Source organism: Hypanus sabinus, chromosome 16, assembly GCF_030144855.1.
Source record: "Hypanus sabinus isolate sHypSab1 chromosome 16, sHypSab1.hap1, whole genome shotgun sequence".
Taxonomy (NCBI): Eukaryota; Metazoa; Chordata; class Chondrichthyes; order Myliobatiformes; family Dasyatidae; genus Hypanus; species Hypanus sabinus.
The window spans coordinates 23,835,227-23,858,673 of record NC_082721.1 but is presented as its reverse complement, the minus strand read 5'-3'; the positions used below and the strand labels follow the sequence as shown (position 1 = coordinate 23,858,673).

The 23,447-nt window shown below is 38.6% G+C and overlaps 1 protein-coding gene and 1 pseudogene across 2 annotated transcripts in view; one reads left to right on the top strand and one right to left on the bottom strand.

Moving 5' to 3' along the window:
• Window positions 1-331: 331 nt before the first annotated feature.
• The window catches only part of LOC132406081 (insulin receptor-like), a 217,360-nt gene continuing 194,244 nt past the window's right edge, over window positions 332-23,447 (bottom strand). For both annotated transcript variants that reach the window (XM_059991287.1, XM_059991288.1), the window contains 8 exons: window positions 17,693-17,789; window positions 16,587-16,654; window positions 15,411-15,640; window positions 14,816-14,926; window positions 13,987-14,146; window positions 13,240-13,369; window positions 11,819-11,953; window positions 332-8,477 (listed from right to left, as the gene is read on the bottom strand). In XM_059991287.1, the coding sequence (XP_059847270.1) occupies window positions 8,117-8,477; window positions 11,819-11,953; window positions 13,240-13,369; window positions 13,987-14,146; window positions 14,816-14,926; window positions 15,411-15,640; window positions 16,587-16,654; window positions 17,693-17,789 (1,292 nt within the window). In that variant the 3' untranslated portion in view covers window positions 332-8,116. The remainder of the gene's footprint in view (window positions 8,478-11,818; window positions 11,954-13,239; window positions 13,370-13,986; window positions 14,147-14,815; window positions 14,927-15,410; window positions 15,641-16,586; window positions 16,655-17,692; window positions 17,790-23,447) is intronic.
• Window positions 18,698-23,418, top strand: LOC132406082 (elongation factor 1-alpha 1-like; annotated as a pseudogene).

The window sequence follows — 23,447 nt, the reverse complement described above, 5'->3', positions numbered from 1 at the left end:
TGGAACATAACTTGAACCCGAAGATAATGCCAAACATTGGCACATTGAGCAAACACAGCAGGCCAGGCAGCATCTATAAGGAGAAGCACTTTCGGTCTCTGCCCGGAATGTCGACAGTGCTTCTCCTTATAGATGCTGCCTGGCCTGCTGTGTTCCACCAGCATTTTGTGTGTGTGGCTTGGCATATTGATGTATGTATACAGTATATGACTTTTTGGGAAACTGTTGTTCCAAAACCAAGGGTCATTTAGTAGCAGGGTAAATTGCAAGCAATTCTGTCAGAAAACAAAGTAGGCAGAAGCCAATTGAAGACTACATTTTGCTTCAAGAATCAGGTTTTGCATTTTTACTACAGAAACAACAAGCCAAGCACAGTATTAACAACTGACTTAAAATTTAGCCTTTTTCCCCCTTGAAAAATACACAAAGAAAAGATTAAATCATTGTCTCCCATGTACTTGAAATTTCAAGAAGTGATCATTCAAGCTCTCAAAAGGAGCCAGCTTTATGTCCACAAAAGCTGTTTAAAAGTTCGGGTGCAGCAGTTGTACTGTCTCTTCATTCCCTCATCCAACCTTGTGTGAGTTGAGTTCAGGTGAGATAAATAGGTTACAAGGTCCAGGGCAGTCCAATTTTGGAGTCCACAGCTTATAAACTCTCTTCCAAATGACAGTTTTGTCACTGGAAAAACATGTAGTTTCACACTGGAGTATGGACATGAAGACAAGAGTTAGAGCAAGGTAGGCAAGAAACCGGACTTCTGGATAATTCCAAACTTAGGGCAATTCCACTTTTGTTCTCAGGTTTGGGTTCAACTTTGCTTCGTAACTCACTCAGTGAAGATGCTGTATGCTCCTCTGATTGTATGGGCTACCATGGCAAACAGATTGCCTTTCTTCAGTTTAATATAGACATACAATCTGGCATAAACAAAGTTCCAGTTTTCCAAACAAAAAGATAACAAAAAATATTGCTGGAGACTGTCACTGAGCACTGGTAACACAATTAGAAGACTCTGCATTTGGAGTCTGTATCAGAAATAACACACAGTTGTCCTGCCAATACTCCGTTCACTAATGAAACACACTTTCTTCATTTTACATCAGACGTATATTTACAGACTGAAAGCCAACACATTTTATTCCAATACATTTGCTTGTGCTAACTGGCATAATTTGAAATCAGACAGATATAATTTTTAGAAGCAACCACTTTGAACAGTGGTGATTTATATTTACACTTCCTCCCAGGCTCATTTCAAAATGCAAAAATAAATTGTGCACAAAATCTCTAAGCTTACTCATACATCTCCACTCTGTTATCTTCTTGCACAAGAGAAATAAAAGTAGTTTGCAAAAGACATGTTACATCTGCACAAAGACTTACTGCACCCACCCTCCCTTCAGCTCTGAATCACATATATTAAATCACTTCATTTAAATTCTTGCCAAAAAACACAATAAAATTCTGACTTGGTTAATAATTAAAAAGGGAAATCTGTTTTTATGGCCCTGCTTGGTTTGCATATTAACACCCCTGATAACTGGGTTTACCCTTGCTCCAATAAATGCTAAAAGGACTTGTTCAGATTTTAGACGGAAATGGAACAAAACACAATTGTCCCCAAAACATGGTAAAAACATGTGTGTAACATTAACAAATAATTAATTTCACGAAACTGCCATAATAATCATAGTGGTCAAAATAATTGGTACCAATGAATTTTATTCTGTTTGATGGAATCTCATTATGTTAGACTCCAATAAGGAGACAATTGCCTTACAAAAAATGGACATTGTTTTGTTAGCAACAATAATTTCGAGCCTGGAAAAATAATTTCTAGTCTGGAACAAAAACAAAACATTTTTAAATCAGTGGTGACCACATATTCATGATCTCAGAAATTCAGAATTTATCTGAGATTCAAGCATCCCTACAATCTGCATCTCTGGTAATCAATAGAATTTTGCTATTTTTCTCTTGGAAACTCATTCTGTAATCTGATTGGTTAATACTTTTGTAAAGAAAACTAACTTGTTCAGATTTATTTCTCCAGCCTGATTTATATAACTAAGAAATTGCTTTAGATATAGAAATGCCCATATTGAAGGAAATGCTTCACTGCTAACTCTAAACAGAGTTCCTTGTGAAATTGAACATTTCAAATGCACAAAGCAAATCCACGGATCCTGCTTGACTCACAGAGTTTTTTGTGGTATTTTAGTCTTAGTCAGTTTGCTTTGTGCACTTAAGTTCCAGATTCCAGCTTCTATAGACTCCATATCACGATATTGGGGTTAATCCAGTTATCAACATCTAACCTAACTGAGACAGAACCAATGGCACCTTTCAGTCTCCCATATACTTTGAAGACAGAATGGCTCAGTCACATTACAGTCCTGACTGCTGCTTCCTCAATGGAAGCAACAACCCATTTCAGTGAACATGCAAATACCGATTTTTATATCACATTAATTTTTTCCCAGATCTTATGTCTTATTGTATTTACAAAAATGTGACCAAAAATATTTGAACCATCAGATACTTTAAGGTACTTGGATTTTTCAATGTTAACAATAAGCAGCTTTCCTTCTTTCTGTTTTGCTCAGTTAACATCTCAAATACTGAAGCCCTAACTTTGTCAGTCAATTCTATGGGCAGGTTAGGTTGTTCCCACACTAAACATTAGATTATCATTGCCAAGCTCCATTAAGTCCACAAAGGAACAATTCAAGGATGTTCACAGAAACTGACTTATTTTAAAAAATGCCTTTATTGACTTACTAGAACCCTGGCTCGTGAATACTCAAAATGAAGGGACATTTAAGATGTTTTTGAGAGCCTAGAGTCCATTTATTAACAGCACACAGAAGCCCACTATGACCCACCCCCAACTGCCTTGACAAGCTCCACCTAGCCCTACTTATGGCAGGTTCTGCAGGTCCCATGTTGGCTTCTTCAGCCACCTCCCAATAGGGAGATCTTCAAACCCAAGAGCTGAATCACTGAACACTATGAACTGGTTCTGTTCAGACAGCACACCTGTTAGAACTTTTGCTTTTCACTGAAAACCTAAGCAACTAACCCCAAGGGGTAGAACCAGAGTAAGAATGATCAAGTCTGGGAATTCAGCGCACTATACCTGCCAAACAAAAACGGTGATTATATTGTACTCCTTTCCCATCTTTCTTTGTTTAAAAACAACTGATGATTTAATAAAGTTTGTTTACAATGATCTGATTATATGGCACAATGCAACTTCAATGACACGTTTTCAAAAGCTAGGGAATCTCTCACCAATGTTAGGTACTTCATAACCATACGAAATTGAAAAAAAACTGAACAAGTTCTCTTAGTGGGGGTTGTATAACTGGAGCAAGGGTGTAATAGCAGCAATGAAAAAATGAGAAGGATTTTTGGAGCAAGTCTTAACATACACTAATGAATACAATTTTCATTGCGAAGGAACAATGTCACATCTACTTGTTGTGTAGGTGTGTTGTGTATGGACTGCCTGGTTCATAAAATTTATTTGAACACTTTCACCCTCTTTTTAACTAAGCTGTTGGAGATCACAGCACAGCCTGAGGTATAAAGAGCCAACTGATTCCCATACACTAACAAATGCAGAGCCAACCTTTTTTTAGATTCTGTTGATAATTTTTCTGTTATAATTTGAGGGGAGGGGAGATCAGGAAACTCCTATTGACAGACAAGGATTTGAGGTCAAATTCAGGGTTGCTGACTCAAGTTATGGATCAGGCAACTAGAGCTTGGAGTGAGAGCTTTGGAAAGTAATGAAGTACACCCTGATTTTATTTTCAATCTGCACTCTTCCCTCTTAACATATTCACTTTTATTAAGAGCAAGACATGACACAGTCCCCGAATTGGAATCCCACTTGGAATTATTAGTGTTTATGCAACCCTAACTTACATGGCCATATGCACCAGTACTGTTGGTGACTAAAAGATTTGCATATTTTAAATTTAAAAGCATTGTTTTACTTTATTTCACATTAACTTTTAGTCCCTTACTATCCTGGCTGCATACCCAGCCAGGAAAACCCTTCTCTCTCCTTGCTGGGCACCCATTCCTCTCTGTCCTGGAGTTTCCAGTTTGAACATGAAGACAGATACGTTACTTTTTTTTTTCTTTTGAGAAAGGGACAACTCCCCAAACAAAAACAAAAATATACACTCAAATGAAGTAGGAAATCAGTCGGCCCTTTACACTGAGAAAATAAAATGCATTTAGTTTCAGAACAGAATACTGTGAAATATCAAGAATTCCACACATCATATCTGATAAAAGTACTGAGGTAGATTGTCCCAGAAAATTACATCGCACCATATCCTTCTGCCCCATTTCAGCAATAATACATATTCATACTCTAAACCTTTTTTGTTTTGCGTAGACTGTAAATTGGGATTCTGTACAGTGATCTCTATAACATTAATAAAAATAAATAAAATATTAATTTTTTGAATATAAGAAAATCTTCAGAATTACAAAAGTTTGTGAATTTTTCTCTGGTTACTGTAGAGTGAAACAGCCTCTAAGTGTATATTAGAGTGAGGGGCTGTTACTTGGTTTCCGCTAGGTTATGTTACATTAAGGAAATCTAGGCACCTTAGAGCTAACACTTTACACTATATACAACAGAACAATTTCTATTAATAATCTTGTTATTTTCCTCCCAGACTCACTATAGACTTTTTCCCACCCAAAAGGCAACATAATTGTACATCTAAAAGGCCTCACTCCCTAGCCACACTTCTCTTGCCTTTCTCCCTTAGCACTAGTTTGCCTGATATAAGATCCTGACACACTCCCTCTCCCCAGAGGCTGCTGGACTGGCTGAACTTTTCTAGTATCTTCTGTTTTTATTAGTCATTCTCCTCTCTCTGTTATTTAAGCTCAGCCCTGAACAGATAATTTAAAGCTCTCGATAGGTATGAACAGCTTTACCTTTCCTTTTGACTGATAGTGTGATTTGTTGATGAACATCTCTGATCTGACAGCACAACTCCCCTTCCTCATTTATAGGGGCAAAATTGTACAGCTCCCCACCTCTCAGCCAACACTGCAGTGGTTCAAAAAGGTGGCGTACATTTGAGGGTGGGGTACAAACTGGGACAAGGCAATAAATGTCAGTCTCCTTTAGTTCTAAAGTGCCAGTTCTCTCCTCCTTCCATTCTCTCATGGTCACTTCAAAGTGACCTGCCTGCATGTGAGATCAGCTAGCTATTTTTAACATGGATCAGTAGGCTGGGAAAAGCACTGTAAAAATATACTTTGAAAGAGGGATTGTAGAAAATAAATGGAGATACACTTGCAACTGAAAGGAATTTAAAAATCCCCTTGTAACTGGCCACAATTTTCTAGTGTGTAATTTTAACTGTGGCAAATTGTTTGCCTTCTCCCTGTACCGAATTCCTGAAATTCCCATCCAGTTGACAACATTTGCGGATTACATATTCAACAAAAAGTCAGGATGCAATCAATATTTATGGACGTGGGCAATTTTTAATCTACAGATATTGCTGTTGCAGATCAAGGAGGAAGGTAATTAACCTTACCTGATCACTGATTAAAATGACAGCATCTTTGGGAGTTTGAGTCTTGTGTCCCTGCCTAGTTTGGCAGCCAAAAGGTAAACTGGAGCAGCATAATGAAGAAAGGTTTTGGTTCACTCTAGGTGGTTGTGAAGTGGACAGGTAATTTTGAGAAAGCCTCTTTGGGTGAGAAGGGCAATGTTGGAAAGGATTGTGGGATCTCAGAAGAGCAAATTGTTTTGACTTGTATGAAATAACAGCTCCTGTTGGGTATCAACAACAAAAATCTGGTGACTGGTGTACTTCTTAACTGAGGAAGATTATTCCTCCGTACATTTTCAAGATCTCATGATAAGGTAAAACTTGGAAACTTTAGGACATATAACTCTGTACTTAGGAAAAAATAGCTCACGCTGATGGGTTAAATACTGACAGTATTTAATGGGATCTTGTAGTTTAGTTTAGCAATAACCAATTAGATTTGCAATGTTAACGTGAGTTAGTCAACCTTGCAGATGGCAAGGTGTACATCATAAAACTAACATTCACTTCTCTTAGACTTCTTTTCATCCACACTACCAGCTTATACTTACAAGGAGCTGGTGCTCAAGGTCAGCTTGCACCTCTGCATTTATCCTAATTTGTGACTAGCCCATGATTGTTGTGAGATTAGGATCAGCTCAAGTTCCTTTCCCAGCTCCCACGGGAAAACAGTTTGAGGTTTTGAGCCCAGACCCTTTAATTATTGGAGTGAAGCATAAGGAAGGACTCCATCCTGTCCACTGCCAGATGAAGATAACTAATTTTAATGGATGGTAAGGCTTTGGATAAAGTTGAGGATGGTTACAGGTGATCTGGTGTCTATGAGCCACTGGGCTCAGTGTTCTTCGCAAAGAACACAGTACTGATGTCTTTATTTATTAATTTTCAGGATTTGGACTTTGATAGCAATGCCATCTCCAATTACTCCTGAGCTGTGGACAGATAAGAATCATGAACATGAAATATATTTGCATTATTTATCTATTGTTAGGAAACAAATTAAACATTTCATTCTACTTTCACTCCGAACAATCCTCCTTTAGCCCATTTACCTCCAATGTGAGCTTGGAATGCCAGCTCATTGTACTCAATGAAGGAAGCTTAAAAAGCAAACTGAATTAAGCTTATGGATGTGCTAACTCTTGTTTCAAAATTTGGCACATCAGCCTCTTCCTAGTTTTCTCTTTTCAGTCCATGGAGAATAGCAGCTGACCACATGAGCCTTGAAGTCAACCGAAACATGCTCTTTCCACATACCTACCCAACAACAATCCCTTCACTGCTTAACAATGCAAAATGATACAGAATGTGATGAAAACTTCATCCTTTCCTCCTCCTAACTATGCCCTCTGAAGCTAGTCATACAGAATATTGATTTTAAGGCTAGACCGTTTACCTGTTGATGTCAACCCCTTGACTTGTGTTGTCTCTAAAGTCACATAAAGCTTTAAAAGAGGTCTGTGAAAAGCAAAAAGCAGAATCTGAAACCCAGAGCTCAGTTTGATGCAAATTCTTTGCTCCCTGACAACTGCCCTCAAGTGCCAGAGGTTAACAAAGAAATCACTTGCACTGGTCCAAATTCTACACAAACAAATCATGTCACAAGGACCTCTGGCCCTCAGAGGCACACTTTTCATTTCTGCAAAGCCTTTCTTGAAGAGGAGAGAATACAGCAAACATCAAATTTGTACAAAAACAACACACACACACAAAAGAAAAAAAACAGCAGCTATTGGTCTGAGGAACTGTTATCCAACCATTGCGTCTGAAATGATTTCCAACCAGGATTTTCTCTTAAGGTATGTATCAATGTTAGGTGTGGGAACTTGTCAGAAGATTTCAGTTTACTTTTGCTTTTCTGATCTGCAAGATTCCCACTGTTAAAATGTTCATGTCAAGAAAATTAAATTGTATTTTCTATCACTTTTTTTTTACTGTAGATGTTTTTTTTGTTTCCACCTGAAGAAATGGTTGTCCCACCCAATATCCCCTTTCACTCCCTGAAAATCAGGCCTAAACTCTGACTCAGCCTCAAGCCCTCCACAGAGAAAGTTATAAAGGTCACTTCCTGGCTGGGACAGTGACATTGATACTGCCTTGGAAATGAATCACTGATATGGTTGAGTGTGTGTGTGTATGTGTGAGTGTGAGAGAGAGAGAGAGTGTGTGTGTGTGTGTGTGTGTGTGTGTGTGTGTGTGTGTGTGTGTGTGTGTGTATATATCAGAATATATTTATGTCCATATGTAATGTACAGCTATGCATGTATGTACATGTATGTATTCACCATATGAACATGTATATATTTCTACAGTTATAGAATATGCGCGAGTTTTCTTTGTCTCTTCACAGTTTGATTCATATACATAACCAACCACTTGGCAGAAAAAATGACTTCTTTTAAATGAATGCAAGGTCCTTTTCCTTATGTGGCAAACTGTGGCAGCTATAATTGAGTCCTGAGATTCTAAGGGCCCAATACATGAAAGTGATAAAGAAATGGGAGGTAGAGAAAATGTTATGAAGGGCTTGACCTTGGTAAGGACAATATTCGCCCATTCTTCTTGCCTCCATTCATGTGGGTGTATGGTATATGTTCATCATAGTTGCCCCTCAGGCCCATGGTGGGCCCATTGTCTCGGCTGTGACTAAGAGGGGTTTCGGTCTGTGAATAAGAAGAAGGGTCAAGCGGAATGCTTTCCATATTCTCAAAATCCATGTCAAATTCCTCTGTGTCAGGAGGCTTGTTATCCTCACTGTAGTAGAAAGAGACATCATGAAAACTTGGGTGAAGATCATCTTTGAGCATCCCAATGATCTCCACAAAAGTGGGTCTTGATTTTGGATTGTATTGCCAACACATCTGCATCAAAGTGTGTCTGAAATAACAAGAGCAGATATGAAACAGATCTTGGAAAATAAATAGTTCTGGAGCAACATACAATTATCATATAAATAAAAGAAGTGAACATACACAACTTATAGGAGAATTGCTAGCGTAACTAGCTCAATTTGAGAGAGAATAAATTACAAAGAAGAAAAGTGGGGAAATAAGATCAAAAAGATTTCTCTAATGGGTGGTGTAGATCTACTAGTAAAAAAATGAAATCAAATCCTTGGGAAGAGGTGACATAGGACCGGGAGATGTAGAATCATTATGGGTAGTTAAGGAACTGCAAGGGTAAAAAGACCTGATAGGAATTATATACAGGCCTACAAGCTGAAGCCAGAACTTGGGCTACAAGTTACAATGGGCCATAGAGAATGCACATCAAAAGGGCAATGTTGATAGACATGGGAGATTTCAATATGCAGGTAGACTGGAAAAAAATAATCAGGTTGGTGATGATTTTGAATCCCAAAAGGGGGAATTTCTAGAATGCCTATGAGATGGCTTTTTCGAGCAGCTAGTGGCTGACCCCACTAGGGGACCAGTTATTCTGGATTAGGTATTGTGTAATGAACTGGGTTTAATTAGGGTTAGGAAACAGTGATCATAACATGGTAGAATTCACCCTGCAATTTGAGAGGGAGAAGCAAATATATCAGTATTACAGTGGAGTAAAGGGAATTACAGTGGCACGAAAGAGAAACTGGCCAAAGTTGATTGGAAGTTAACACCAGCAGGAATGGTATCAGAGCAGCAATGGCTGGGAGCTTCTGGGAGCAATTTGGAAGACGCAGGATAAGTACATCCCAAAGAAGAAGGCAGAATGATGCACCCATGGCTGACAAGAGGAGTCAAAGCCAACATAAAATCAAATGAGAAAGCACAGAATAAAGCAAAAATAAGCGGGTAATTAAGAGGATTGAGAAGCTTTTAAAGCTGACAGAAGGCACATAAGAAGCCATAAGGAGTGAAAAGATGCAAAATGAAAGCTAGCTAGCCAATAATATGAAAAAGGATACCAAAAGTTTTTTCAGATATATAAAGAGTAAAAGAGGTGAGAGAACATATTGGACTGCCGGAAAATGACACTGGAAAGGTAGCAATGGGGGACAAGGAAATGATGGACAAACTGAATAAGTATTTTGCATCAGTCTTCACTGTGGAAAATACTAGTAGTAAGCTGACGTTTAAGGGGGCAGAAGTGAGTGCAGTTGTTATTACTAGGGTGAAGGTCCTTAAGAAGCTGAAAGGTCTGAAGGTAGATAAGACAGCTGGACCAGACGGACTGCATCCAGGGGTGCTGAAGGAGATAGCTGAAGAGATTGTGGAGGCATTAATAATGACCTTTCAGAAATTACTAGCTTCTGGCATGGTTCTAAGGACTAGAAAATTGCAAGAACTCCTCAAGAAGGGAGGAAGGCAGAAGAAAGGAAATTATAGGCCAGTTAACCTGACCTCAATGGTTGGGAAAATGTTGGATTGGATTGTTAAGGATAAGGCTTTCCGGGTACTTGGAGGCACATGTCAAAATGGACCAAAGTCAGTATGTTTGGCTTAAGGGAAAATCTTGACTGACACTGTTGGAAATAACAAGCAGAATAGACAACGGAGAATCAGTGTACTTGGATTTTTAAAAAGGCCTTTGACAAGGTAAGCAAGATAAGAGCCCATGGTATTACAGGAAAGATACTAGCATAGAGCATTGGCTGAATGGCAGGAAGCAAAGAATGGGAATAAAAGCAGCCTTTTCTGATTGCCTGTTGGTGACTAGTGGTGTTCTGCAGGGGTTGGTATTGGGAACTCATCCTATAAAATTGTATGTCAATGATTTAGATGATGGAATTGATGGCTTTGTGCTAAGTTTATGGATGATATGAAGATACGTGGAGGGGCAGGTAGTAATGAGGAAGCAGGGAGTCTACCGAAGGACTTAGAACGGGCAAGGAAGTGGCAGGTGAAATACAGTGTCAGAAAGTGTATTGTAAAGCACTTTGGAAGAAGGAATAAAAAAAGCGTAGACTATTTTCTAAACGGGGAGAACATTCAAAAATCCAAGGTGCAAATACACTTGGGAGTTCTTGCGTAGGATTTCAAAAATTAACTTGAGTCGTGGTGATGAAGGCAAATGCAATGTTAGCATTCATTTCAAGAAGACTAGAATATAAAAACAAGGATGTAATGCTGAGGCTTTATAAGGCACCGTTGAGGGCTCACATATAGTGTTGTGAGTAGTTCTGGGCCTCTTATCAAAGAAAGGATGTGCTGACATTTGAGAGGGTTCAAAAAAGGTTCATGAAGACTCATTGAAACCTATTGAATGTTGTAAGGCCTAGATAGAGTGGATGTGGAGAGGATGTCTCCTATAATGGGAGAAGTCTACAACCAAAGAGCACACCTCAGGATAGAGGGATGCCCATTAAATGAATCTGGTGAATATTGCACCCTTAGTAAGTGAATAATCATTGTGGAATTGCTTTAGCCAGAGGATGATGAATCTGTGGAATTTGTTGCCATAGGAGGCTGTGCAGGCCAGATCATTGGGTGTATTTAAGGTGGAGGTTGATAGGTTCTTATTAAGTCAGGGCAAGAAAGGTTGTGGGGAGAAGCCAGGAGAATAGGGTTGAGAGGGAAATGGGTCAGCCATGATTAAATGATGGAACAGACCTGATGGGCCAGATGGCCTGATTCTGCTCCAATGTCTTATGGTCTAATAACTCAATGGACTGGATGACCTTCCACATGCCATAACAATATCATAATTCCAATAGCACAGGAGAAAATCCATTGTCCATATTAACAGCTCGTTCACTGCAACTAGAAAGTAACTACAATTCCCAGCATAAAATGAACTTCACTTTTAGCCATTTCCTGCACCATTCTCAGGACATGTACAAAAACTAGAGAGACACTCCAGAGCAATGCTAAGAATTTTTTTTTAGTATCAGAAGCATTAAAACTTTGAAAAATCGTGACTATCAAGTTACCAATTCGCCTCTCCCCTGCTGAAAGAAAACTATGCTTAAGAGAAGAATGGAAGCAAAGAAAAATTCATGAGTGACAAGGACAAGGAAAAAAAATGTTCAGGGTAACTTAGATGGAGAAAGACTGTGGGAGAGGAAGCAGGAAATTACATTAAATGAATTTGCTGAAGATTGCAACCTTAGTAAGAGAATAATCATAAAGATACACTAATCAGATAAACCCCAGGGTTGGCTCACTCAGTTGATAGGTTAATGGTCAAGGCACTATAACTGTCTTTGCTGATGGACTAAGCCCAAAGTAACTACCTGTTGATGAGATGATGTAAATATAAACTTAAATCAGACTCACAGTCTATCAGCACAGTTTTCTGGCCGATCCAAATAGGCTCCATCCATCACATATTTAAGAACTTGTTCGTTTGAATATCCTTGGTATGGTTGCTCTGCTAGAGTGCTGATCTCCCAAAGCACAACTCCAAATGACCTAACAATGAACACAAAAGCACATAGTTTAAAACTGAGCAAAGGGCACATTAAACAAGAACTTCCAATCTATATAAAAATTTCTTAAATCTTAAAGCATTGATGGATGACATTCAATGCCTTCGTGCATGAGCATACCAAAACGTCACCGGGTTCTTTCACAACACTAGAAATTTGAAAGCTACTATGAAATCTGATTGCACTACACTGTAAGGCAATGCATTCTAGAGTTCAAAAAGTGAATGAAGAAATTTCTTATTTCCTTTCAATTCTTTTGCCCACTGTTTTAAGCTCTAGGACCTCTGGAGTACAAAAAAACTATAAAAACAGAAAATTCTGTAAATACTTACCTGGTCAGGCTATATATGTAGGAAGAAAAACAGAGCTAACTTCTTCGACCTGAAATCTTAGCTGTTTACCATCCGCATGTGGTCTCACCTGCTGAGTATATCTAGCATTTTCTGTTGTTTTTTTGTATACACTTCAGATTTCCTGCATTTGTAGTATTTTTTAAAATAGTGTTACACTCAATGGAATTCAGAATGAGTAGTGACCTTAAACATGTAACATCCAAGGTGACTTGAATGAGCATATCTTGGTTGCGGTTTTTCCTTCATGAGATAAAACCTAGAATAAGGGGGAATATTTTCAGAATAAGGGATCATTCATTAAAGGTTGAGATCATCCCTCTGAGGGTTGTAAAATTTTTAAAATTCACTGGTCTGGAGAGCTGTGGAGGTTGCATATTTGAATACACTGAAGCCTGAAACAGATTCTTGGGTTGTAGAAGATTCGATGGTTATGAAAAACAGAAAAAGTGAGGGATAAGTTTGATCAGACATTTTTTTATTGAATGGGTGAGTAGGTTCAAAAGACCACATTGCCAACTTCAATTCCTATTATCTATTATGGATTGTTGTAAAAAGACATCTGGTTCACCAAGTCCTTCAAGCAAGGGCATCTGCCATCCTTACCCATTCTGATCTCAAATATGACTCTAGAGTTGGTCAGTCACAAAAAGGAACTGGTAATAAATACTATGTTTGTGAAAAGTACCCACAGTTCCTGAATAAATAACATTGGCAATCAAACTTGGATGAAAATGTTACAGTAAAGTCTACAAAGACTAGTTGCTCCATTTCACATAATGATACAGAGTAAATGATATTTTTTTTTATGCACTGCCTCCCAAGAATCCCATTGGAATTTAACTCTCTGCCAAACATGATCATCCTGGCAAAATTAAGCTTTTATACTGCAGTCTTAATTACTTTAAGACTGACTCACCAAACATCGGAGTATGTAGTAAATACTCCATCTTTCAGGGATTCTGGAGCCATCCATCGCACAGGCAGCAACCCTTTTCCACCTTTACGATAGTAGTCTGTCTCATAAATGTCTCTGGTCATTCCAAAATCTTTATTGAAATAAAATCAATTACATGTCAGCTAGCAATTACACACAGCATATACCTAACAAGTACAGCAATAAATCAAATGATACCATACCTCAAAATAATGGCATTATTCATGAGTGAAACAGCCTGACTGAAATTTATCAATGGACACAAACAGATCTTTTGGCTCTTACACAAATTTTCTGCATATATAAATACAGAAATGCATGTAATTAAAGGCTCTAAGTTGCAGAGAAATAAAGGGATATTTAGCTCATTCGTATATAGTTAGAAACCAAACTATGTCATCTGGATCACGGTATAATAGAATGAAATCTCTCCACTCCACAAACCTATATCCACCAACTCACACATCTTAAGGGTTGTTTGTTTTATCTTGCAATCACAAAATGTGAGGTAGTGTAGATAGTACAATAAGCTCATTTATTGCTGATCCCAAATTGAAATTAAAATTAAAATCAAAGGGATGTTCTGAGTCAGCCACAGACCATAGATTGGACCTCCAGATATCCGGACCAACTGAGGGTGATGGATTTCTATTCAGAAATACATCAGCTTGATTATTTTCTGAATCCTCTTTAGCCTTGTACTGCGGTCCTTTTCACACCAAACCTTACCTCCAATTTTAACTGTATAATCCTCTCCCACCATGCAGTTCCGAGCAGCCAGATCTCTGTGAACAAACTTCTTTGCGTTAAGGTAAGCCATTCCATCTGAAATTTCAGCTGCCATCTGGATCATCTCCTTCAGGGTGGGTGGCTGGCGGCCTGGGTTAACCTGTAAGGGGTGATAATGGTCAGAGTTTAATGGTTCATTCTGTTTCTTTATAGATACAAGAGAACAAGAAGATTCCAAATAACTCAAGCTGCTGATTGAGGATAATAAGTTAATATGCTGGGAATTATGCTGGGAATTATTTCATTCACATGCATGACATTCCTAGATTACATCATTTTTCCCCACTCCTGTTTTCTCCCAAAGCTCCTCACTGCACACTGCAAGCTCCATCCTATTCCTATTTCTTGTCCATTATTGCTTTGTACCATTTCACCATTCACTCCATAGTCCCCACTCTCACAATAACTCCACAGTCACAACTCTCCCCTACTTAGTTCCTCAGACACAATTTTCTGAAAAATCTTGAGTGTTGGGTTTATCTTTTTTGTCTTTTTCTACACATATACACAGTGTTTCACCAACCCAAAACAATCTCATTCAATAAATTTAGAAAGCACTTCCTTTCACATTGCAGTTAGAATCCAAAGGCATAACATTAAAAAAATTACAGATTACACATAACATCTTAAAATTTCATTTGTCTAAAACTCCATCAGCAGCAAATTACATTTAAGTGCTAATAACCTAACATCAGGGCACATAACACAAGCAGCTTGATGGCATTGGTTTCGATTGTTTTAAGTAACCCGTATATGGTCGGAATATTACCTCAGCATCTGGCCGTAATGAGCGCAAGTAACTCTTTAGATCGCCATGGACCATCAGTTCCATGACAACCAGTGTAGGCTGCCCTTTTGATACAACACCAAGCAAACGGACCTACAAAGAAAAACTTCAGCTCAACTCCAATTCAACAAGAATAACGTATTACATCTTTTATCAAAACTCTGCATGATGATTTATTATGGTGATACTTCTGATTAACACTTGCACACCGACTCAAGCTTTTATTGAAAATGTGTTGTACGCCAATTTAGTCATTCAAGATGCTGGTTGGCTTCCTTTGCCCAACAGCTGACTACATTATTTGTGGTCTTACTTTCACTTCCTTAGGAATCAGTCTGGAATTTGATACCTACCACAACATTTCAATCCATCTCTGACCAGTGTGTGAATGTGAGGCAGATGGAGAGATATTCCTTTAATCATCAGCTCATTATTTTACATCTTGGTGAGAAGCCTTGAAGACATTACTCATTTGTCTGAATTTCCATACCTGGGACTTCTTTGGAGTGTGGAAGGAGGGCAGGCACAATAAGATTAAGGATATATTAAAAGAAAAGGAGTACTGTAAGGATCATACCACATGGTGACAGGTGAATGCCTTCATCACTGAGGCCTCATTCAGGAACTCTATGCGCTCTCGAAGACTGGCTGACTCATTAACAGTTTTCACCGCCACACGAGTTTCTGGGTATCCCTTCACAATATCCTTTGCAATCCCTTCGTAGACCATACCGAAGGAACCTTGCCCCAGCTCTCTTAGCAGCTCTATTTTATCGCGTGCAACCTCCCATTCATCTGGAACGTAGACTAGAAGGAATAATGTTAGAAACAATTAGTAATATTGCAATTGAAAGGAACAATAAGCCACAAAAATACGGGCTCTTGTATTAACTTTCTTTACATCTTGAAAAATAATAAATTCTAAAATGCAAATTAACCAGAATGAAGCTAATTTTAACTTGGAAATCAGCTCTTCACATTAAAGTCAATGAATGCTACTCCACCTACTTTGCCAAATCAAAACAGCATTTATGATAATACTTTGTGAAAGCATTATCAGACAAAACTTGCCACCAAGCCACATCAGCCAGCAAACTACTAAAAAAAAAACAGGATTTTTAAAATGTTTAAAATGAGGTGACAAAGAATGGAGGAGCATTTACAGAGGGAATTCCAAAACTCGCAGCTAGTGAACTTAAGGCCATCTGGCAATGGTGGAGCTATTTAAAAAAAGATAGCTAACTGGTGTCAGATGAAGCGCATAGAGATCTCTCAGGTATATAGAGCTATAGAAAATTACACAGAATCAAGAAAGGAACCAGACAAAATATTGGTTCAACAAAAACAGGGATATACAGAAGCAGATCTCAATGAGCTAGATGGGAGATGTGCCTTTTTTGGCTTTCAACTCTTCCTCACTGACAATTAACTTCCAATATTTGAACCAGTAATCTGAATTTACCCAGTAGCTTGAAGGTGGTCAAATATGGTAGTCACAAGCTGTGTTCTCAGTGATAACAATAGAAGGAATGGGGATGACTTTCACTGAATGGTAGTGCAAACCAGATGCAGAGCTCACAGAGGATAAGAATAAAGCTCCATGGAGGGAAATGGAAATGATGATTTTGAAAGAGTTGGAGCAAATGTTGAAGATTGTAGTATGTCGAAGCTAGAGGCAAGATGAGGCATGGTAGCTGATTTTTCATAATCTTAGAGACAGAGAGAAACAGAACTCTAGAATTCAGACACTCACCATCATTGGCACTAATGTATTCTGGATTTGAAGAAGTGTAAAACATTCCTGTAGGCAATTCTGTTCGCCTGGAAACAAAAAATATTACAATAAAACACTTAGATTAATTAAAAAAAGTTTCATATGACTAAAGCACACTGTTATTTCACAACTGATTAACCAATCTATTTTCTCTTAACTATTCAGTTAAATAACTTCAGTATTTCAACTCACACTAAATCTACTCACTTCAAACGTAAAGTAAATAAGAGATTTATATTTTATCAGGACATTGATTTATTAATAATGGGCAATTATTGCCATCAATTTGTATTCACAGTGCAAGATCATATGCTGATATAAAAATAAAAAACATTATACCCCTCCGTTCTATTTAGATCTCACTTTCTTCCTGGATTAGCTTTTATATAATGCCTCACTCTCTACACTAAGCAGTAAGCACATTGCAAGATGTCTATGAGTGTAGGAAGTGGTTAAAAAAAATGGACATAGCATATTATAGCAGTGGAATTAGAGACAGTGACAGCAAAAAAAACGCACAATGGCATTCTGATGATGAAACTCATCCTTGCAGGTCATAATAACCTGCACGAAGATGCAATTTGTATACCAGTGCGATTCAGAAAGATAACATGCTGTACTGAGTCCAAAAGAAACCGGGCACTATTTTAGCTGCTTTAATTTTACTTTATGTAAAATTAATTATTTAAATCTGCCAATATTAAAATATAAAATTAAATTTACAATTATTCATGTATATATTTTTGGCAAACAGTGATTTGTTATAGTTAGTCTAACATGGGGAGAAAACAGACTTTTTCTGTATGACCCTGCCAGTTTGATTAAGGCTGGAAAATTGCTCTTTATTGTTATCGATCTGTGGTACTCCAGAACATTGTGTTCAAAATATACAATGCAACAGTACCCTGATGCCTCCAAACACTGCTGCTATACCATTACAGAATGGGCACTGTATGTTCCTGATCATTTAGGTGGAGATGTTGCTGCACAGTGATGTGTGCCATGGACAGAAGGAATGAGGAACACATGAAAAATAATACATTTGAAGATAACACCACAAAGATGAAGAATTGATGCAACCTTACCTCTTCTTTACCACCAAAAAGACAACTGGAACTACGACGATGAGCAGAATGGCGAGGATCGATGGCCCAATTATCTTGTAAATATCACTACTATGACCTGTTTGCAAGAACATAAATATTCACTAGATAGCAAGGCTAAAACTTTATGTGGTGAAACATATTATATAATGGTGCAGGTGAGAAGGAGAGGTATTAATGAATGGATCCAATTGTTTTACAAATGTCCTCCATTCACCAAGGAGGCCAGCTTCATTAAAGTGAATACCAGAGATGGTGAGCCAATTCCAGTAGCTCATCAGTGAAACATCATCACTGTTCCAAGCTAACCTGGAGTATTATTGTGATTAGTCTGAATTATTAACTTACAGAAATGTTGACATGTAACTGTTTAGGAGGTTCAAATTGTCAATCCATCAAGTCAATAACTACAGTAAATAAAAGCCAAAAATCTGCAAGTACTGCAAATCCAACATTGGATGGAGGGTCTTCAACTCAAAATAGTAACTTAGATGCTGACCTGGCATGTGTTCCCAGCATTTTTGAGTCAAAAACCACTATTGGTTCACATTTCTTAAGGACCAATTAAAAATCACTTTTCTTATTAAGTATATTTCCATTCTGAGGAAAGTTTCAATCAATTAAGATGCACTAAGGAAAAATGAACTAAATAAGAAAGTTTTTTAAAAAACCTTTTCCAGGGAAATTCCAACCTATCAGAAAACACTAATAACTTCAGTGTATCCAGGTACATCTCTTAGCAAGTTTCCCTTACCACTTCTAAATCTGATGGGAAATGGTACAAGCAAATAAACATGCTGTTACACGCAAAGTACTATACAACGTAGCAGCAGCTGTATGTTAACTGAACTTCCAAAATCTAGTTCTACTGAAATCAGTGGAATAGAATTTCAGGAGCATCACTGAACTTGGCAAATATGACTAAATTACCAATTCAGTTCTTCTATTTGAGGATGAACTTTTGCAGGTATAATCGGTGTCACAGAACATCTAACGAGGGAATTTCCTAGCCTTTGGTCAAGTCAGCTCAGAGATTGAAAAAATTTTTAATTCAAAAGAAAATGAAAAATTAAAGAACATCTTCATCAGTCCTTACCAGATTGTTCAACATTTTATGCTGTTTCTAAAACCTAAATCTGGACAGATAAAAAAAATAGCTAGTGGGAAATGCATGCTTTAAGGAAAACAAATCATTGCTCCTTTCTCCTGTTTCTTTAGGACAACTGACAGGGCTATACCAAGTATCCTTAACAACAAGTTCTCTCCAAGTGACTTAACTGATAGCAAAAACTCATGTATGAATTTTCCCTCCTTAACCCAACTGGAGATCACTTTCTAAACCTTTTGGCCTATGTACGTACTTCCACATACTCTCTAAAACTCAAGTCTTGATCAATGTTTTAGCTAGGAATTGTATAATTTCCTGGTGTGGCATGGTCAGTGTTTATTTTATAACATTCTCTACAGCACCGGCTCACTTCATTGCATTTATGCCATTATGTTAAATGAAAGTTGTTGTATACAAGATAACAGAAGCAGGAGTAGACCTCCACCAATCACACCTGATGCAATCTTGGTCTCAACACCATGCGCCTGTTCTTCCCCCATAGTACATGATTTCCTTGCATTTGTATAAGTCTGTCAATATCTGCCTTCACAGCCCCCTAGGTTTGAAAATTACAAAGATTCATGCCTTTTAGTCTCGGATTCTGCCGAAGGGAGGTTTGCGGCTGCATTTTAACGGACTCATTCCAACGTTAAAAAATGGGCAAGGAAAAGACACACATCAACATCATTGTCATTGGACACGTCGATTCTGGCAAATCTACAACCACAGGTCATCTGATCTATAAATGTGGTGGAATTGACAAGAGAACCATCGAAAAATCTGAGAAAGAAGCTGCTGAGATGGGCAAAGTATCCTTCAAGTAGGCCTGGGTTTTAGATAAACTGAAGGCTGAACGTGAGTGTGGTATTACCATTGACATCTCTCTTTGGAAGTTTGAAACTTCAAAGTACTACATTCACCATCATTGATGCCCCAGGACACAGAAACTTTATCAAGAATATGATTACTGGAACCTCACAGGCTGACTGCACTGTGCTGATAGTTGCAGCTAGCGTGGGCGAGTTTGAAGCTGGTATCTCAAAGAACGGATAGACAAGGGAACGCTCCGCTTGCCTACACCCTGGGTGTCAAGCAGCTCATCATCGGTCTCAACAGGATGGACTCCACTGATCCCCCATTCAGCGAGGCAAGATACAATGAAATCACGAAGGAAGTCAGCACGTACATCAAGAAGACCGGCTATAACCTGATCGGCTATAACCCAGCAAATGTAGCATTTGTTCCCATCTCTGGTTGGAATGGCGACAACATGCTAGAACAAAGTCAGAATATGGGCTGGTTCAAAGGTTGGTCAATTACCAGGAAAAATGAAAACCTCACTGGTACCACACTGCTTGAAGCCCTCGACTACATTCAGCCTCCACAGCACCCAATAAAGAAACCTCTTTGTCTCCCTCTCCAGGATGTCTACAAGATTGGTGGCATTGGCACAGTACCAGTCGGTCAGATTGAGACAGGAGTTCTGAAACCATCCATGTTGGTGCAGTTTGCTCCCAATCCAGTCATCACTGAAGTGAAATCTGCGGAAGTGCACCATGAAGCCTCGCCAGAAGCTCTTCCTGGTGACAATGTTGGTTTCAACATCAAGAACGTCTCTGTTAAGGGTATCTGTTGGGGTTATGTTGCTGGTAACAACAAAAATGACCCTCCAGTACAAAATGCTGATTTTACTGCACAGATTATTATCCTGAACAATCCCAGTCAGATATCTGCTGGCTACGCCCTAGTACTTGTTTGTCATACTGCTTACGTTGCCTGCAAGTTCGGTGAGCTGAAGGAGAAAATTGATTGTCGATCTGACAAGAAGTTGGAAGATAGCCCCAAATCTGTAAAGTCTGGAGATGCAGCCATTGTTCACATGATACCACCTAAGCCCATGTATGTCAAGAGCTTTTCTGAACATCCACCTCTTGGTTGCTTTGCTGTCCGTGATATGAGACAGGTAATGGCAGGTGGTGTCAAGTCAGTTACTAAGAAAGATATTGCCACAAAAACCACCAAGGGGGCTGCTAAAGTATTAATCAAGAAGTGGATGTTACCACTGGCCACCAAGATCCAGCAAACCTTGAGACTTGTACCAAAATGTTTATTCATGACCAGCCAAATATGTATATTAATAAGAGACTGGATATTGACTAAGATGCATCGAAAGAAATTCAGAAGGAAAGGATAAGGAATGTTGGATTCTAAATGTAGATTCCAAAGTTAGCAGTGTAATTGCAAATGTCCTTTCACTAATTAGAAGCTGTTTTGGTTGTGTAATGATTTAAAACTAAAAAATATTCAAAACCAGAAAGAAAAAGAAGAAAATTACAAAGATTCACAACCCTCTGCTAGGGGAATTATCCTCTAGACTCCACCCCTTCAATTCTGCAAAGAGTGCATTTTAATAAAATCACTTGTTATGCTTTTACCCTCCAATGTGTACAGGCCAAACCTGCTTAACCTTTTTTCAGCTATCAGCCCCTTCATCCTAGGAATGTACAGAATTGATAAGAGCTGCAGAGGATAAAAGCTCCATCATGAGCACTAGCCTCCCCATCACGGGGAACATCTTCAAAAGGTGGTGCCAGAAGAAGATGGCATTCATCGTGAAGAACCCTCACCGCAATATTTTCTCCTCTCACTGCTACCATCAGTACTTTCTGAACAGTCCATGAACACCAACTTACCATTTTGCTCTCTTTTCACATTACTTATTTTTTATATATATTTCTTATTCTAACACATAATTCTTTTGGTACTACACTCTACTGTAAAACAACACATTTCACAACAAATCTCAGTGATAATAAACCTGATTCTGATTCTGCAAGAATACCAGCCCTTAAATGGGGGCACCGACACTTTATGCAGTAACCTAAGCATTGTCCCAGCATTATTGTTTAATGAATTTCTAGATTTTCTCCATTAGCTCCTAAGTAAAGGACTCCCATTCTTTCCCCAGTGATAAATGTTAGGCTTTCTGGCCTACAGTTTGCAGCTTTCTATTTCATTCCTTTTTTTTAATAATTGCTTTACATATGTGGATTTCCAAACCTCTGGGAGTGGAAATTAAACTAACATCTCTGAAACTACTTCAGGTTCACAAGACTTGTTGCCTTACGTGCATTAATTAGATTGCCTAGTACCTTTTCCTTTCAAAGTAGATAACACACATTTTCTCCATATTATACTCCACCTGCTAACTTTATTGCGCATTGACTTCATCAATCCACATTGTTCGCAGTGTCTGTGTCCTCACAATTTTGTGTCATCAGTAATGTATTGTTTATGCATTAAGAGTAAACATGGATTCTGTATAAGCAACGGAAGGTGTTGACCATCCCAATAAATGCACACGTCATTGTTACCTGCTCCTATGAAAGACTCTATGGTTTCCACAGTGGCCTCCTTAAGCACTCCAGAACCACCAAAAAGTAGTGGAAGCCATCCTTGATGCTGAGAGACTATCTAAAGAAACAGTTGTATTTTTCCTCAAGTAATAGAGATTGTTTCAATTGCATCCCTTCCTTAATTGTCCCTTAACTGAGTTTTATTATTGGATCAACACATAAATGAGCTGCAGGAACTTAGTGGGTCAGGCAGGTAAAAGTAAAGTTGGCATTTCAGGTTGACACCCTTCATCAAGTGACGGGAGGGGATGTGGACAATATGAAAAGGGTAGGGGGGAAGGGGTAGAGAGGAGGAGAGGGGGAATGATGTGAGAAGCTGCGAGTGATAGGTGGAAGTAACAAAGTGCTTAAGATGCAGTCTGATAAGAAAAGGCAATGGAACATGGAATAAAGGGGAGGTTGCAGGGTGGAGGCAGAAGATGAGGTGCAATTCCTCTGATCTGTGTCTAAGCACTAGAGGAGGCTGTGGACAGACCTGTTGATGTGGGAACGGAAAATGGAATTAAAATGGCTGGCCACCAGGAGATCCTGGCTGATACAACAGAGAGATTTGAAGGTACTTGACAAACTGATCCCCCAGTCTGCATCAGGCTTCCCTGGTATCAAGGAGGCCACACTGGCAGCACCAGATGCAATAAATAACACCGATGGATTCACTTATGAAGGACTGCCTCACTTGGAAGGAATGATTAGGGATCTGAATGGTGGTAAGGGAGATGATATAGGGGCAAGTCCAACACTTAGCACAGTTACAGGGATAAGAGCCTGGAGGGGGAATCTGTGGGGAGGGACAAGCAGACAAGCGAGTCATGGAGCGAGTGATGCCTGTGGAAAGTTTGGGGGTGGAAGAGGGGGTGCTTGGATATGGGATGAAGACAGACATACAAGAAATAGGAACTATGCGGATGATAAGTCCATCAATTTATCTTATCTCTGTCAATTTACGTTTATCTCTGAACTTTTTATCACTGGGACAGTTGTGTACCTTCTACTTACAAAAGGTTACCTTTTGTACCTTTGTTGAGGCATGAAGTAATTATTTAAGATCTTTGCTTTTCTTCTATTCCCTAATAATAATAATTCACATTATTAATTATATAAAGCAAGAAAGGCAATTCTAGCTGAATAGTAAACATTCAAGATCTTGGGATTTGCTGCCTGATGGATTAACAACCCTTAAGAGAAATCAGGAAGTGGCAGGTGCTCAATTCAT